This window comes from Pogonomyrmex barbatus, unplaced genomic scaffold (genome assembly GCF_055798465.1).
Source record: "Pogonomyrmex barbatus isolate J1 unplaced genomic scaffold, ASM5579846v1 scaffold20, whole genome shotgun sequence".
NCBI lineage: Eukaryota > Metazoa > Arthropoda > Insecta > Hymenoptera > Formicidae > Pogonomyrmex > Pogonomyrmex barbatus.
The window spans coordinates 2,725,593-2,738,990 of record NW_028297117.1 but is presented as its reverse complement, the minus strand read 5'-3'; the positions used below and the strand labels follow the sequence as shown (position 1 = coordinate 2,738,990).

General features: G+C 33.5%; 1 protein-coding gene across 1 annotated transcript; it reads right to left on the bottom strand.

Moving 5' to 3' along the window:
- Positions 1-6,725: 6,725 nt before the first annotated feature.
- Positions 6,726-12,886, bottom strand: Inx7 (innexin 7). The gene is made up of 7 exons (XM_011641908.3): positions 11,918-12,886; positions 11,611-11,701; positions 11,427-11,499; positions 10,308-10,485; positions 9,633-9,970; positions 9,053-9,243; positions 6,726-8,405 (listed from the first exon to the last, which is right to left on the bottom strand). Exons 1-7 carry the CDS (start codon positions 12,009-12,011, stop codon positions 8,132-8,134), a joined length of 1,239 nt encoding a protein of 412 aa, XP_011640210.1. The 5' UTR covers positions 12,012-12,886; the 3' UTR covers positions 6,726-8,131.
- Positions 12,887-13,398: the final 512 nt, after the last annotated feature.

Here is a 13,398-nt window from a genome sequence, read left to right as displayed (position 1 = left end):
TAATTAACAAACAAAACTTTGCTGCTCTATTATTAACAAGTTTTACAAAGTTATACAAAGTGTAAATTACATAACAAGTAACAGTAGATTATGACTTTTTGTCGTAATGCAAAATGGTACTTTTAATTTTATTATATTTTCTTAAAGCAGGATTATTATTTTCCACTTTTTATTAGATTTTTATATATATATATATATATATATATATATATTGTAAGATTTTAATAATTGTATTTTACTTTAAAATTCTGCTCTGCGTTTTCACCGCTTCAGTAGAGCTACAGGCAAGACCTTCGATGAAAAATAACGAAATCTGATTTGTCCTTGTGAGATTCTTCGTATTCCTCGAATTTCTTAAGTAGAGAAGCAGCTTTCTATCTTATCCTTGAGCTTTTTGCTTGTGCATCTGTACGCTTGCTGATATTCGAAACTCATTTACGAACCGACAGTTGTCATTTTCTCTTTTCTTGCATTTCAAATATTCAGGCAAAATTATAATAAGAGAATAACAACGGTAATTTTAAAAAATCATAAAATCATAAAATCAAAAAATCATAAAATCATAAAATTTATTAAAAACCTGTTTATAAATAAAATATATATATATCACACAAATACGTATACGGAAAGAATGGTTTTCCCGAAGAGTCTAAATATTTGGCCAAACATTGTACATTTGAAAATAATTTTGTTGGAAACATTAAAATTATGTAGAATATTTAAGCATGATGATAATATTATAAAAATATTTGATATCCAATTTTGAATATCCCATATAAATATTTTTAAATAACGGAATTATTTTTAAATCTGTATCTAGCCAAATTTTTAGATTATTTCAACAAAATATTCTTTCTGTGCAGATGCAGAAAGTAATTATACATAACACATGATCAAAAATATTAGATAAGAATAATACGATTTTTAAATTTCTCAGTATTCTTCTACATGTTTAATCGTAAAAAAAAAAAAAAAACCGAAGCTTTTTTGTGCGCTTAGAATCTTGGAAAAAGTTTTACGTACGGTCTCATCCTTGAGAACTAGGATTTATTATTTTTCCCCGAAATATAACAAACTTTCGATCGAGTTTTTTGTTTTCTCACACACATCGTGACTTGGCGCAAATTGAAAATTGACACGCAATGAGTAACGCCGTCCGTTTGTATGAAAACTCGAGTGCGATCCGCGAGCTTCGGCGATGACTCATGTCGCATAAGCGCATCGGAAGTGTGAGAATTACTACAGATTCGATTCCATTCATGCAAACTCGCGGATGCGCAAGGACCTTCATAATAATCAGCACATCCGCGTGCTTGGTCACATCCGCGATTACGTTTTTCGTCGTCTCCGTGGCAACGCGACCGGTGGACCAGATGGGCGGGAGATGATGCAACAACGGGCAACAGCTCGTGTGCATCTTATGCAACGCGAATATTGCAACGAGTTGTTCGTATCTTCGTTATGAACTCTGCAATTTTTCGCGCTTTCCGTTTTGCCTCGTCGAAAATAATTATATCTTTCAAAGAATTTCGATGTAAAACGCATGTCAATCTCATTATATTATTTACCGTAATTAGCTCGAGTGATTATTAATATTTATCTTTAATCCGAAATATATGAATAAAATATTTATCTTTAATTCTATATATTGTTTTCGTGTTAAAATTTGTAGTCAATTTCTTTTTTATCTCGATGATCTAGTGATTTATTACAACATCAACGCCAGATGAGGTTTGTGCTTTGTGCTAATTTCCTTTGTTTCTTTGCTAATTAGACTGAGTATGGGAGAGACTCGACTGGTCCATCACTCTTTACTATGTCTTCAAACATCATTATCTTAATTAACATCCGCTTGCGCGCACTGTCAATGAACCGTTGTTTGTGTCATACAGGTCGAAAAATCGCTTCCACTCTTCAGAATTTTTCCACGTAGAAGCCGCTATTGTTGAAAGGCAGCAAAACGCGCACAATGGTATACGTTTGTTCTGGTGAACAACTCCGAAATGCCTTTAAAAATTGCAACTCAGTCGATTGATTCTCATTGTGACTGTCGCTTCGTCTAGTATTGTTCTCGTTAACTGTTCATATTGACCATTGCATTGCTTCGTGTGTGCGTGCCTGTGCAGCTATGCAATGCGTACCTTGATGATAAATCACGATGGCGAATGTAATTTGTATTTTTCCATCACGATGCGCGTTAAGGACACGATACATCTCATTTAAATCGACGAATTGTGCACGAACATAGGTATCTAAATTTTCATGATTTCGCAATTTTAATTTTTGTAGTACCAGTTAATTTACAGAGAACATTTTTTTACATCATAACACATCATAATATTTATTTTTCTTTTTTTTTTATGACACATATATAGATCTTTAGCCTTAATTGTAAAAATTATTTGAGACTGTTTCGAATAAAGTTACAAAACACGCTGTAATATTAATAGATGGAAATAATAAAGAAACTATTCTCAGACTAAGTTTTTTATTTAAGAGATATATGTCAACTGAGTGTCTAACTGAGTGTCTTGTTATGTTCAAAATGGAATCATCCAAAATGAAATAAGCGGGGAGGGGATGGGATTTTCTTTAAAGTAATAACCAATAACACAATTTTTCAAGAAAAAGAGCGTGAGAACAAGAAAATGTACTAATGTATGACGCAATAATCTGAATGACACTAAATTTTAATAATTTATTAAGAGTTTGCAAATAAATTTTAAAGAAGAAAAATCACGACGATACGAATTGAGGCATGTAATAAATATTTATCAGGACATTTATTTGGGTATTATTTTTATTGAGAAAATTGTTAAAAACAACTTTTTAAAAATATCAGAATATTTGAAAGTATTTTAAAAGTATAACATTAAAAATCATAAATTATTAATAATTATGAGTCGCAGCGTGTAACAAGCAGGGGCGTATATATTTTTTGTAATTTCATCAATTTTCGTGCATCTAATGGTACGGAATGAACGTATAGACGGGATTGCTGAGATCGATCGCTTGAATTGCTGGTATCTTGCAACAAATGGAAATAATTACACACGACCGCTTTTTATTAGGGACCGGCAAGTTTCTTAACCTCGGCAGACCTTTCACTTCTGTACTCTTTTTTTTTTTTTTCTTTTTACGCTTTCGGTACGTTGTCCGGCGAAGCACACTTGCACACGACCGTAATTCGTCCCGCACACATGGAACCACACCGCATTCCGATCTCTCAAACGCGGACCACCAGAGGCCGTCAGACCGGTTTGCGGGAGGGCCACGAAATTGAGAACTGTTGTGACTCAATCGTGTCAATTGTGACGAATTCATACAACGAGAGTTTTCCTATCTCATTTGTACAACGTTTGTGAAACATGAATTTTTATTCTAGATCCAACGATGTAAAAATCTACCATTCATCTTCGAACTTTAACTTTTTGCAATCCATTTTTTTTTAACATTTATTTTTTTTGAGAGATGTGTTTTTTCAAAACACGTCGAATTAATTTATGATGTAGTTGTCATATCATATTTTTACGTTCTTTTTAATGTTTGGACATTAAACATACGTTGTAATATATAATGCATAATAGTTTTTTTAAAGTCTGCATCTTTCTCATTTATCCTCCGTGACAGGATTAGCTATGAGTGATGATGTCAAGAAGCAAAGTGCAATTTCTAAATATCCAGAAGAAATATAACGAAGTACCCGTACAGACGTACACATATACGCGCGCACACAACGTCACACCACACAGCTGGCGTCCCAGATAGATTAAGAGCAACCTGTTGCTCGTATATAAGGACATTTAATGTTCGCCGTATTATTACGCATGCGATATACAGTACGTAAAGACGAAACGTACGTCATCGCACAAGATTGCGCATTGTCGATTGAAAAGTTTTCTCCCCTTAAATACGTATCTCGCGGCGTATCTTGTTAAACTCCAACTCGCGGAGACGCGCATACATTAACATTTATGGATTACGACGACTCATTCACGATGCGACTGTGACGGATCGTTTAAGAAATCTATCATGCGTATATCTTTAGCAGCACATTCGCGATTCAAACGAAAGCACCGTCTAGACTTACGATGCGCCGGAATGCACAACATATGCATCGTTCCGCGCGTTCGCAACGCGCGCTCCGCGCCGACATCCGTTTAAATCTCGGATTTTATCTTCGCGCGAAGAGGATGCGCGGCATGCAAATATTACGCGCTCGCCCTTGCGACGTATCGCGCGGATGCAATCTGAATTTTCTCACGAAGATCCGGTGGACGTGTAGCGACCTGACGAAAAATGAGCCGCGTTTTGCATCGCGTCCACGTGCTACGCACTCCCGCACGTCTTCGGCATATCGACCACAATTGGATATAATGCTGTCGAAGGATCATCCTGTTTAAGAATTTCATTTAAGAAATCTCTAGACGAAGCGATTCGAAAGCTGCCAAATAAATTTCCATCTTTTGTCTACTACATTTCGGTATTTTCACACGGAGAGAACGGTTGTGCTGGCAAATTTAAACATTTGATCGGGATCTAGATTGCAGATCTGGAAATTTGAATCATTAAAATTATTGTATGTAGGAAACATGTTAAACATGATAATAATACTGCAAAAATTTATTTTCCAGCAATCAATTTATATATCTTGCGTAATAATTTTAAGGTGCAAAATAATTTTAAAAATAACATTATTTTTGGATTTGTGTCTAGAGATTTTTATTTTCTTCCCTGTGGATTATTTTAATACTTTTGAAAAAGAAATTCTTTTATAAAAGAATTCACGAAAACAAGACACATAATGTATTTTATTAACAGCTATTATTGAACATAAAACATAATTTATAAAAAAATATATATTTTTTATTAAATATTCTTTGGAAATAACGCCTAAAACATTTTACGAAATATTTCAACAAGATCATCATTTTAAGAAAAAATATAATTCAATCGAAAAATTTATGTTATAGACATGACTAGAACGGAAATATCAAGCCTTGACCCGAGGTTTGAAGCCTACAGTTTAGCAATTATTGCGAACGAAAGGACACATTTGTTTTCTATGTATTACTTTCGATCTAGATTTTCGATGTATTACTTTCCTTTCTCGACTTCTTTTGTTATAAGAATTAAGAGAACATTAGGCTTGAAAAATGTTTTAAACATATGACGAGAGTCACCATGAAAGCTTAAGTTAGACGTATATCGGTACATATATTTCAAGCTAAACACGACGTTATAAAATTTGCATTATTATATAAAAAATGATCAGCATAATTATTGAAGCAAAGAAACTGTTTGTTATTCGAAAAACCTTCATTAATATCATAATTAACAAAAAAAGAAATGAGACAATCTATAAATATATACAAACACAAAATTATTTTTTGGAATATGGAACGTTCGAAATATCAATTCGAAATATTGATAAATTAATTTTTTAAATTGTACATTAAAACAATCATATCTTTTATAAGTTTTATACTTTCAAATAATAATTCAAAGTTCTTCTCTTTTTAATCACTTTCTGGACAATTGCGTTTTTATCTCCAAAAATTATAATTTTCAGCTCCCGAAAATCCAATCCATCCGTTAGATGGTCTCGGCCTAATTAGGTTCTAGACGGTGTGTTTTATGAGTCTTTCTACGATTTATTTTCACAAAAGATGGGTAGCGTCTTTCACAGTAAATGTAAGAGAAACGTGCCGTTAGAATTGTCGGCAGTATTGACTTTACTCATTCCCATGTTTATTTGTCATTGTCATCTCGAGGGTACGAGATAGCTCTAGATATGTGTTCAGTTTGCTTAGACACGAGATAGGTCCCGTTATAAGAGATATCCCGTTGCTTCTGAAACACCCGCTACAAGTTCACGAATCAGGTATCGCGTCGATCGATCGATCGGCTTCGTTTAATCCGCCTGAGTTCGACGCGAGAATGGCGCAGAACAAAGGAAATAAACGGCAGCTTGCCGGTCCGATCGGTCTGAAGTCCAAGTGCGCCGACACAAGGCTTCTCGGCAACGCCTCTCCTTTTCTGCTCTCGTCACTTCTCGTCATTTCCCGACCGAGAGAATATAATGGACGGAGTTCCGGCCGTGACGATTCCAGCTCGCCGGCCCAGACTCCTCGGGTTTCTCGGTTCGCATCCGCACAAAGACAAAAACTCGCTGTAACGAGAGCACGAGAGAAACCTCCCATCTCTCGTCTCGAAGAACTTCTAGATCAAGGGTTCCATGACCTGTATTCACTATGGCTTTGCCATAGATAATGGATATCCGTTTTTCTGTATACGTACATCATTACGAATATTTATTAACAGTTAATTGCATGTTAATAAATCTAGGAATGGAACGTAGACATTATTAGGTAGAGCAATTTTCGACGTCTAATAATTTTTATTTCAAAATTTTTATAAATTCAAAAACAATTGCCAACTATATTTCATGATTTTTAACGCCTTTGAAACGTAGCGATCTAAAATGAAAACTAAATATTTCCTCTTTGCTAAAGAATCGATAATTAAATTAACGATATCGATTAACTCTCTTTCTTCTGTTTTTCTTATTCAAGAATATTTTGAAGTAATATTTTCCGTTCTGGCTTTAGATCATGTTTCAAGTCTGTTAAAAATTAATTGCTGCACGTAATTCAGCAATAAAAAGCAATTGTTCTTGAATTTATAAAAATTTTAAAATAAAAAAAATTATTAGGCGCCGAAAATTCTGTTTTATTCAGTAATGCCTGTTTTATTTCTCTGTTTAAACATATTCTCGGTTTATAATATACTAATTACTTTATTAATAAATCTATATATTATACCAGCGCTGTGATTTAATTATACAATACATTTACAACAGAGTATTTAATATAATCTATAATTAAATTTTTTTTTAAATATGCAATATCTTAAAAAGAAAATTATCTTTAAGGAAACATATACACCTTTTATGTACATTTAAGAATAAAATTACGAATGATTTAGGGAAAAATGATTCCTCGCGTGACGATTTATCATCATGAAGGCGTATCGAAGATATATCTTCCATGGAATATGAAATAAATACTTTGATCTTTTATCGAGTCGATATATTGTCAATTGACCGATAAAAGATACGGAGGACAGTAATGGCTCTTTCGCAAATGACTTTGGTGAGCCGTATCGTAAAACCTGAATACTATCGAACGCGTGATTGTTCGATAGTAGGCCACAGCGCACAATTCCAATCCAGAGGCCTTTAACGACTTAACGATCCGAAACTATTGTCGGGCCGTTTATCGAGACACAACGTACGGTGCAACGTACGGATGTATTTACACGTATATATCGCTCGCACGCGCATGTGCTCGACATACGATCGCATGTAACATACACGCGAGTCTTCCGTACGAGGTAGTTAAAAGACTCGGCTGGACGAGGTTACGTCATACGCGTGGCGCGCGCAGCTACAAATATCTGCGATCCCGCGACGCACGCGAGAGACATTATTCTACTAATCGCGGCTAAAATATTATACATTTATATGATAAAGAGCCAATTTGGCAGTGTGTCATAATGCGCGTGCGAATGCACGCGACTGTTTGTTCACGTAGACATATAAATATAGCTTTTTGCCGTCCGCTTAATGTACTCCGCGAGCATTTTTGCACGCGAGATAGCGATCTCAGTAATGGCACAAACTTTACGAAACGATCATCGTGTCGCTACAAAATTGCGTTCAATGAAAACGGACGGATTTTGTTCAAGTAGTTAAAAATTTTGCCAGATACAAAGCTGAAGACAATTTTATTGGGCTATCAAAATAATTATGTAAAACGCTTGAGTATGGTGATAATATTGCAAAAATTTTGGATATTTTTGCGATTAATTTGAACATTTTACATAATTATTTTGATAGCTCGACGGAATTAATATAATAAATATAATATTAATTAATATAATAATTAATATATAAAATATTTTCAAGTCGGTATCTAGCCAAATTTTTAAATATTATATTTACACTTTTTGAATTCTTCTTCTCAGTATGAATTGAACAAGAAGCCTATTGATTGATTTATCTACATCTCCAATTATAAAAGTCATCTATTTACAAATGACTAGCTACTTTAGATTTATATTTACTTATTCAGGGACTGATAGGAGGTTTTTCCCACTGTTTGTTAAGTAATTCTCGCTCTACGTCCAGCGGTATTTTGTAACGTGCTTGACGCCTGTTCTCCAGATCCTCTGCCAAGCTTTGAAGGAGCTCCTTGAATACGTAATTGTCCAGATTCTTAGCGATGTAATAAAGAAACAGCCAGTCACCGAAGTAGTATTCGTGAGTAACCTTGAGTACGTTCCATGGATTGTACTTTCCAGGGCAGGCCATGGAAAACACAAATCTGTTGAATGCTGTACTTCTGGAAGTGAAAAATCTCAATGAAAATCGCTCGTTCATCATGATCTGTCATTAAAGAATCCTTATCGCGAAGTTGATTGACGTCACATCGCTGATATAGCTGTGTTCCTTTTCTATTTGCTATTTTTAAATGCATACTTCCTTAAATCTCGCTGATGTATATTATCTAGCTAAGATCCTTACAAACACGTAATTGTATTGTGAAACAATAATGATATTACATTTTAATAGGAATTTTTTCTGATAATATTATAAATTAATTTATTATGAATTAATATTATTATGAATTTTTTTACGGTATATTGAATATTAAATTAATTTATTATGAATTAATATTATTATGAATTTTTACGGTATGTTGAATATTAAAGAATATTCTGAATAAATAAAAGTAAAAATAAATCTTTCCGAATGAGATACAAAGAGACGAATATTTTACGCTGGTAATAATCAGAAAAAAATCATAAGTGCGAGGTGTAAAGATAATTTCTGCGTGGAAATAATGCATGATGTACGATGCTCGTAAATTTGTCAAACGAAAATTTCCAGAAGAAAAAGGAACGATTACGGCGTAAATTTAAAACCACAAAACGTGACTGACAAACAGACTGACGACGAATAGATACGCGGAGACGAAAGTTTAGCAACCTTGAATGAAGGATCATGGTTAGTAATCTCCAAACCAATCCCAAACCGGTTATCACTGCGAGCACGACGAACCAGAACCAAAGGGCCGTATAGATCTTTTCGTTAATGATATTCAGTGCCATCACACAAAGCGCATCGTGCTTTTGTATGCTACCAGAAGGGCCGTATTTGTGAAAAATGCATTTGGTTACCTAAAAGTATTGATTGCAATCAGGAATGGAGTGCGATTAAATAAAATATTAATCATTACTACTCAAAATTTGTTAATAGTTAAAACTTTTACCGTTGATAAAAATTAATAATCAGAGAAATTTTGAATAATTAATAAGTCACTTGATAAGAAGATCGCGTTTCAAAACCGGCTTTCCAAATGTCATCAAGTCGCATTAATTGACATCAAATTATAATAATTCAATAATGCAATATTTGAGTTATTTCGATACTAATATAATATATTAATAATTTAAACATAATTGATATTATTAGCAGTAATTAGCAATTTTTAATTACTTCATTTTTATTCATTTAGTTATATCGTTGCAGAATATATAAAGGTGATAACATTTATGCGGAATTATACCTTCGGAAATACTACGTCGAGTGGGTTTATTTTATCTCGAGACGCTGGCTCGGAGAGTAACCGGCCGAGACCCAGGAAGGCACCTCCGAGAAACCAGTCGGTCAAGTAAATTTGCATGATGACGTTCACGAAATTCAGGCACTCGCAGAAAGTCAAGGTGTATGCCCACGGACGATTCAAGTGCAAGCGATTTATAAAACCGGTGCGAATCTGTTGTATTCTCTCGTCGCGCTCCTTTTTCGACGGCACCTTCATATCGTCATTTACCTTGAGCTCCGTTTCGCTTAGTGACAAAGATGCCATGTGCAATCCCGATACCAGCATGGCTAATCGACCACCTGAAATTAAATAATTTGCAAGAAGTCGTGAACAATAACGATATTCCGAATATTCCGAGTACTGCGTTTTCAAATTCTCGAATAAATATCGGAAAACATCCTATATCGAGTTTCGCCGTATAGATTTTACGTTATTGCTCGCCGGCAGATTACAAAGTAATCTTGCAAATAGCGTAATGCTACGTTGTAAGTGGGACAGTGTATGCAGGTGTTATATGATTAGATTATGACGGCGAGGAAAGATTAATGATGATTAGCTCGCCGCTTGAGATAAACGCGCACGGTTATAAACGTCGCGTTAAACGTCAACGGTTATGCGAGACGCATTGGTAACGACCTTCCATTTTCCGCCATATGTAGTGCGGCAAGTAAAAGAGGAGCGCTTGGAAGAACAAAACGAAGGGCACCCATTGGTAATAAGCGTGGTGTATGATGGCGTCGTCTTTGGAAACTGGCCCGACCCCAAGATGCGGTAAATCGCCGTCCAGTACCGCGGTAGCATTCAGATGCTTTACCTGAGGAACAACTTAGTTCTAATAATAGGGATTATAAAAAATATAATTATAAATATAATTATAAATAAATAATAGGGATTATATCGTTTATAAAAAAGTAATCGCTCTTTGGCCTTCGAATTATTACAAAGCGCTTAACAGCGTTCAGAAAGAGAAGAAATATATTCTGTGATGTACGAAAAAGTTTTAATATATCTAAAATGAATAAATATAATTCACATTCGGTGTTTTATTTATCGATAAAAAGCATTTGATACTACTTATTTTTTTAATTATATTATTTTTTGTTTCCGTGAGCTTGAAGCTTGTTTTAAAACACTTGACATTGTATCTTGTGGTACGCTTTAAAATGTATTCATATTTATTGATAATTGGTGATATGGCTGTTTGAATTTATTTCATTTAAAAAAATCTAGCAACCAAGATCCTGCTTGCCAAAAAATAGTTATGTTTCTCATTGTAGTTTGTTAACATGTACCATATGACTTATACCTATATGTATTGTCATATTTATTGGATTTCAAATATTCAGATATTTATGCTATCAAAAATTAATGATTGTAAATATTTGAAATAATTTGAAGTCGTAAAAGATTTTAGATCAGACACTGCAGGATATGATGTGTAAAAATTTTGAAAGCCTCAAACTAGCGAGAGAGAAGCAAAGGGTAATACATTTAAAAAAATAATTGCATCAAATGTTTGTTAAATAAAGTACTGAAACAAGATTTAGATTTATATTTATTTATTCTAAATATACTGAAATTTTTTCGTGTACCAGAATATATTTGTCATTCTGTAATTTCTAATATGGCAGATTTTTTTTTAAATCTATCTATCGAATCCCGTATTTTAATTGCAATTATTGTTACACATGTAATAAATAAATCCATTTTAATAATAATAAGAAATTATTTATTTCCATCAGATTTTAGACTTACCACGGTGTATGTGGACATAAAAAAGCAAAAGGTTTCGATGACATGAGATGATACACCAGTGTCGGCAATACACCTTTTTAAAATAAAAAAAAAAAGAAATACATTTTAGAAAGTAATGTTTTTCAAATTTAATATTATTATAAATAATTTAATACAATAAAAAATCATGCAACTACGTGTATACCTTATGTGTTCCCCGATAAATTGTCGAGAAGTGACCAGAATTGATGCAACGAGAAGTATTAAAAATGTAGCTCTGTAATGTAATCTGAAAACTAAGCACAACCACACATTTTTCTTTTTTTATCCAATATTAGATATATAACTTTTTTAAATAAGCGTATTACGTAAAATACGATAAGTAATCGCTTTAATTAAATTTATGCTATAATTAGTAACGTAGATAGTGATAAGTAATTTTTTTCAATCGTATATCGTTTTCAATCGCGCTAAATATAAATATAAAATATGAATTCGAAGATGTATATTACCGATATTGTCAATGGCTACCGAATTCTGATTGACTTTGAATTTGACATGGTCTTTCAAGACCGATAAGGCGGCGAACACTGTACCAGATGCCATCGATAATCGTTCACGGCTTTATTAAAAGCAAAGATTAACACGTTCCTGTTTACGCTTTCGGTCGAGCACAATTAATTTACGAAATTACGAAATTACTCGCGAATTTAGGTCATGCTATTAATATACAGCTTAACGAACGTTGTGAACGTTTATGATCGTTGTAATATTGAGGACTCCGTGTCCAGATCGCGAAGACGCACGACACTTTATAATCCAGACAGAATACTGATCTGAAACGAACTGAAAACTTAAAAGCAATAAATCTCGTGAGCGTTATCAGACCGATTGCGTAGTACCCCAGGCATTCTACAAAACTTGGTATTATCGAGAGAGCCGGTTATTATTGTTAAGACTTTCCATTCGTTTAGATAAGAGCAGATAGCGATAGAAGTTAGATGATTCCAAAGTCCTCAGAAACTGAAGTAATGAGTAATGAGTCTGTAATACTGATACTGATTTTGACGACAATCCTTTGTGCCGAGAGAGCATAGATGAGACATCGACCTATGACCCGCGGTCTATCACCGCGAAGAAGAACACTCTTGAGCATAATTGTGAATAATTGAATAATAAATTTCAACAGGAAAAGTACTTGAGAAATATCTTTTTTAAGACGACACCTTTCTTCGTGGAATTGAGAGTGACGCGACGAGTTGCAGCAGTTGAATAGGAATAAATTGTGCAAAATGCGAAATTTTATTAATTAATATTTATTAATTTCGGAAAGGCACATCTTATATTCTTGGCACGTTGATTATGAATAATCTCATAAATATTAAAAACGTTTTGATAATTGAAAAATATTAAAACGTTTTGATGTGCAAGTCTAAAATTCTTTCTAATGCACGCTATAAAAAAACTTAGAAAGTATAAGATTTTTTAACAAGATTTAAAGACAATATTTGCACAATAACTTGTGAAATATCAGTTGTAAAATATTAAGACTAGATTTATTTGCAAATCGGTAACACAATGGATATATATATATATATATATATTAATCAGATTTCTTATATTTATTTTTTTTAAATAAAGGCTAGGTTTACTTTCATTAAATAAATAAAGTGTGAAGATACGATTAAAAAATTACAGATGATTTCTTCCTATATAAGTTGTTTATCAGTATAATCAAAAAAGCATACATAATAGTTATTCTGAAAACCTCCATAAACACGCTAGACGTAAAATATGATGCATTAATATTCATTCGACCTATAATGAGTTCTCGCAAGACAGTGAATCGCTCGCAAATTACAGGTAAGTGCCGACAGGAACGGATCGTCACGTTTTAAAATGTGAAGGAAAGAACTCTCTAATTTTACGCAACCTTCATTTGAAAAATTGATGAACATTTCCGAATAAATTTATCCTGTAAGATTTTTTTGAC

Bases quoted from the DNA above. Each gene is read 5' to 3' on its own strand.
- Inx7 (XM_011641908.3), bottom strand. From the start codon at position 12,011: ATGGCATCTGGTACAGTGTTCGCCGCCTTATCGGTCTTGAAAGACCAT. The intron at 9,971-10,307 runs GTCGTTACCAAT...ATTTAATTTCAG, and splicing joins CATATGGCGGAAAATGGAAG to GTGGTCGATTAGCCATGCTG. The intron at 9,244-9,632 runs GTATAATTCCGC...CAATACTTTTAG, and splicing joins TCGACGTAGTATTTCCGAAG to GTAACCAAATGCATTTTTCA.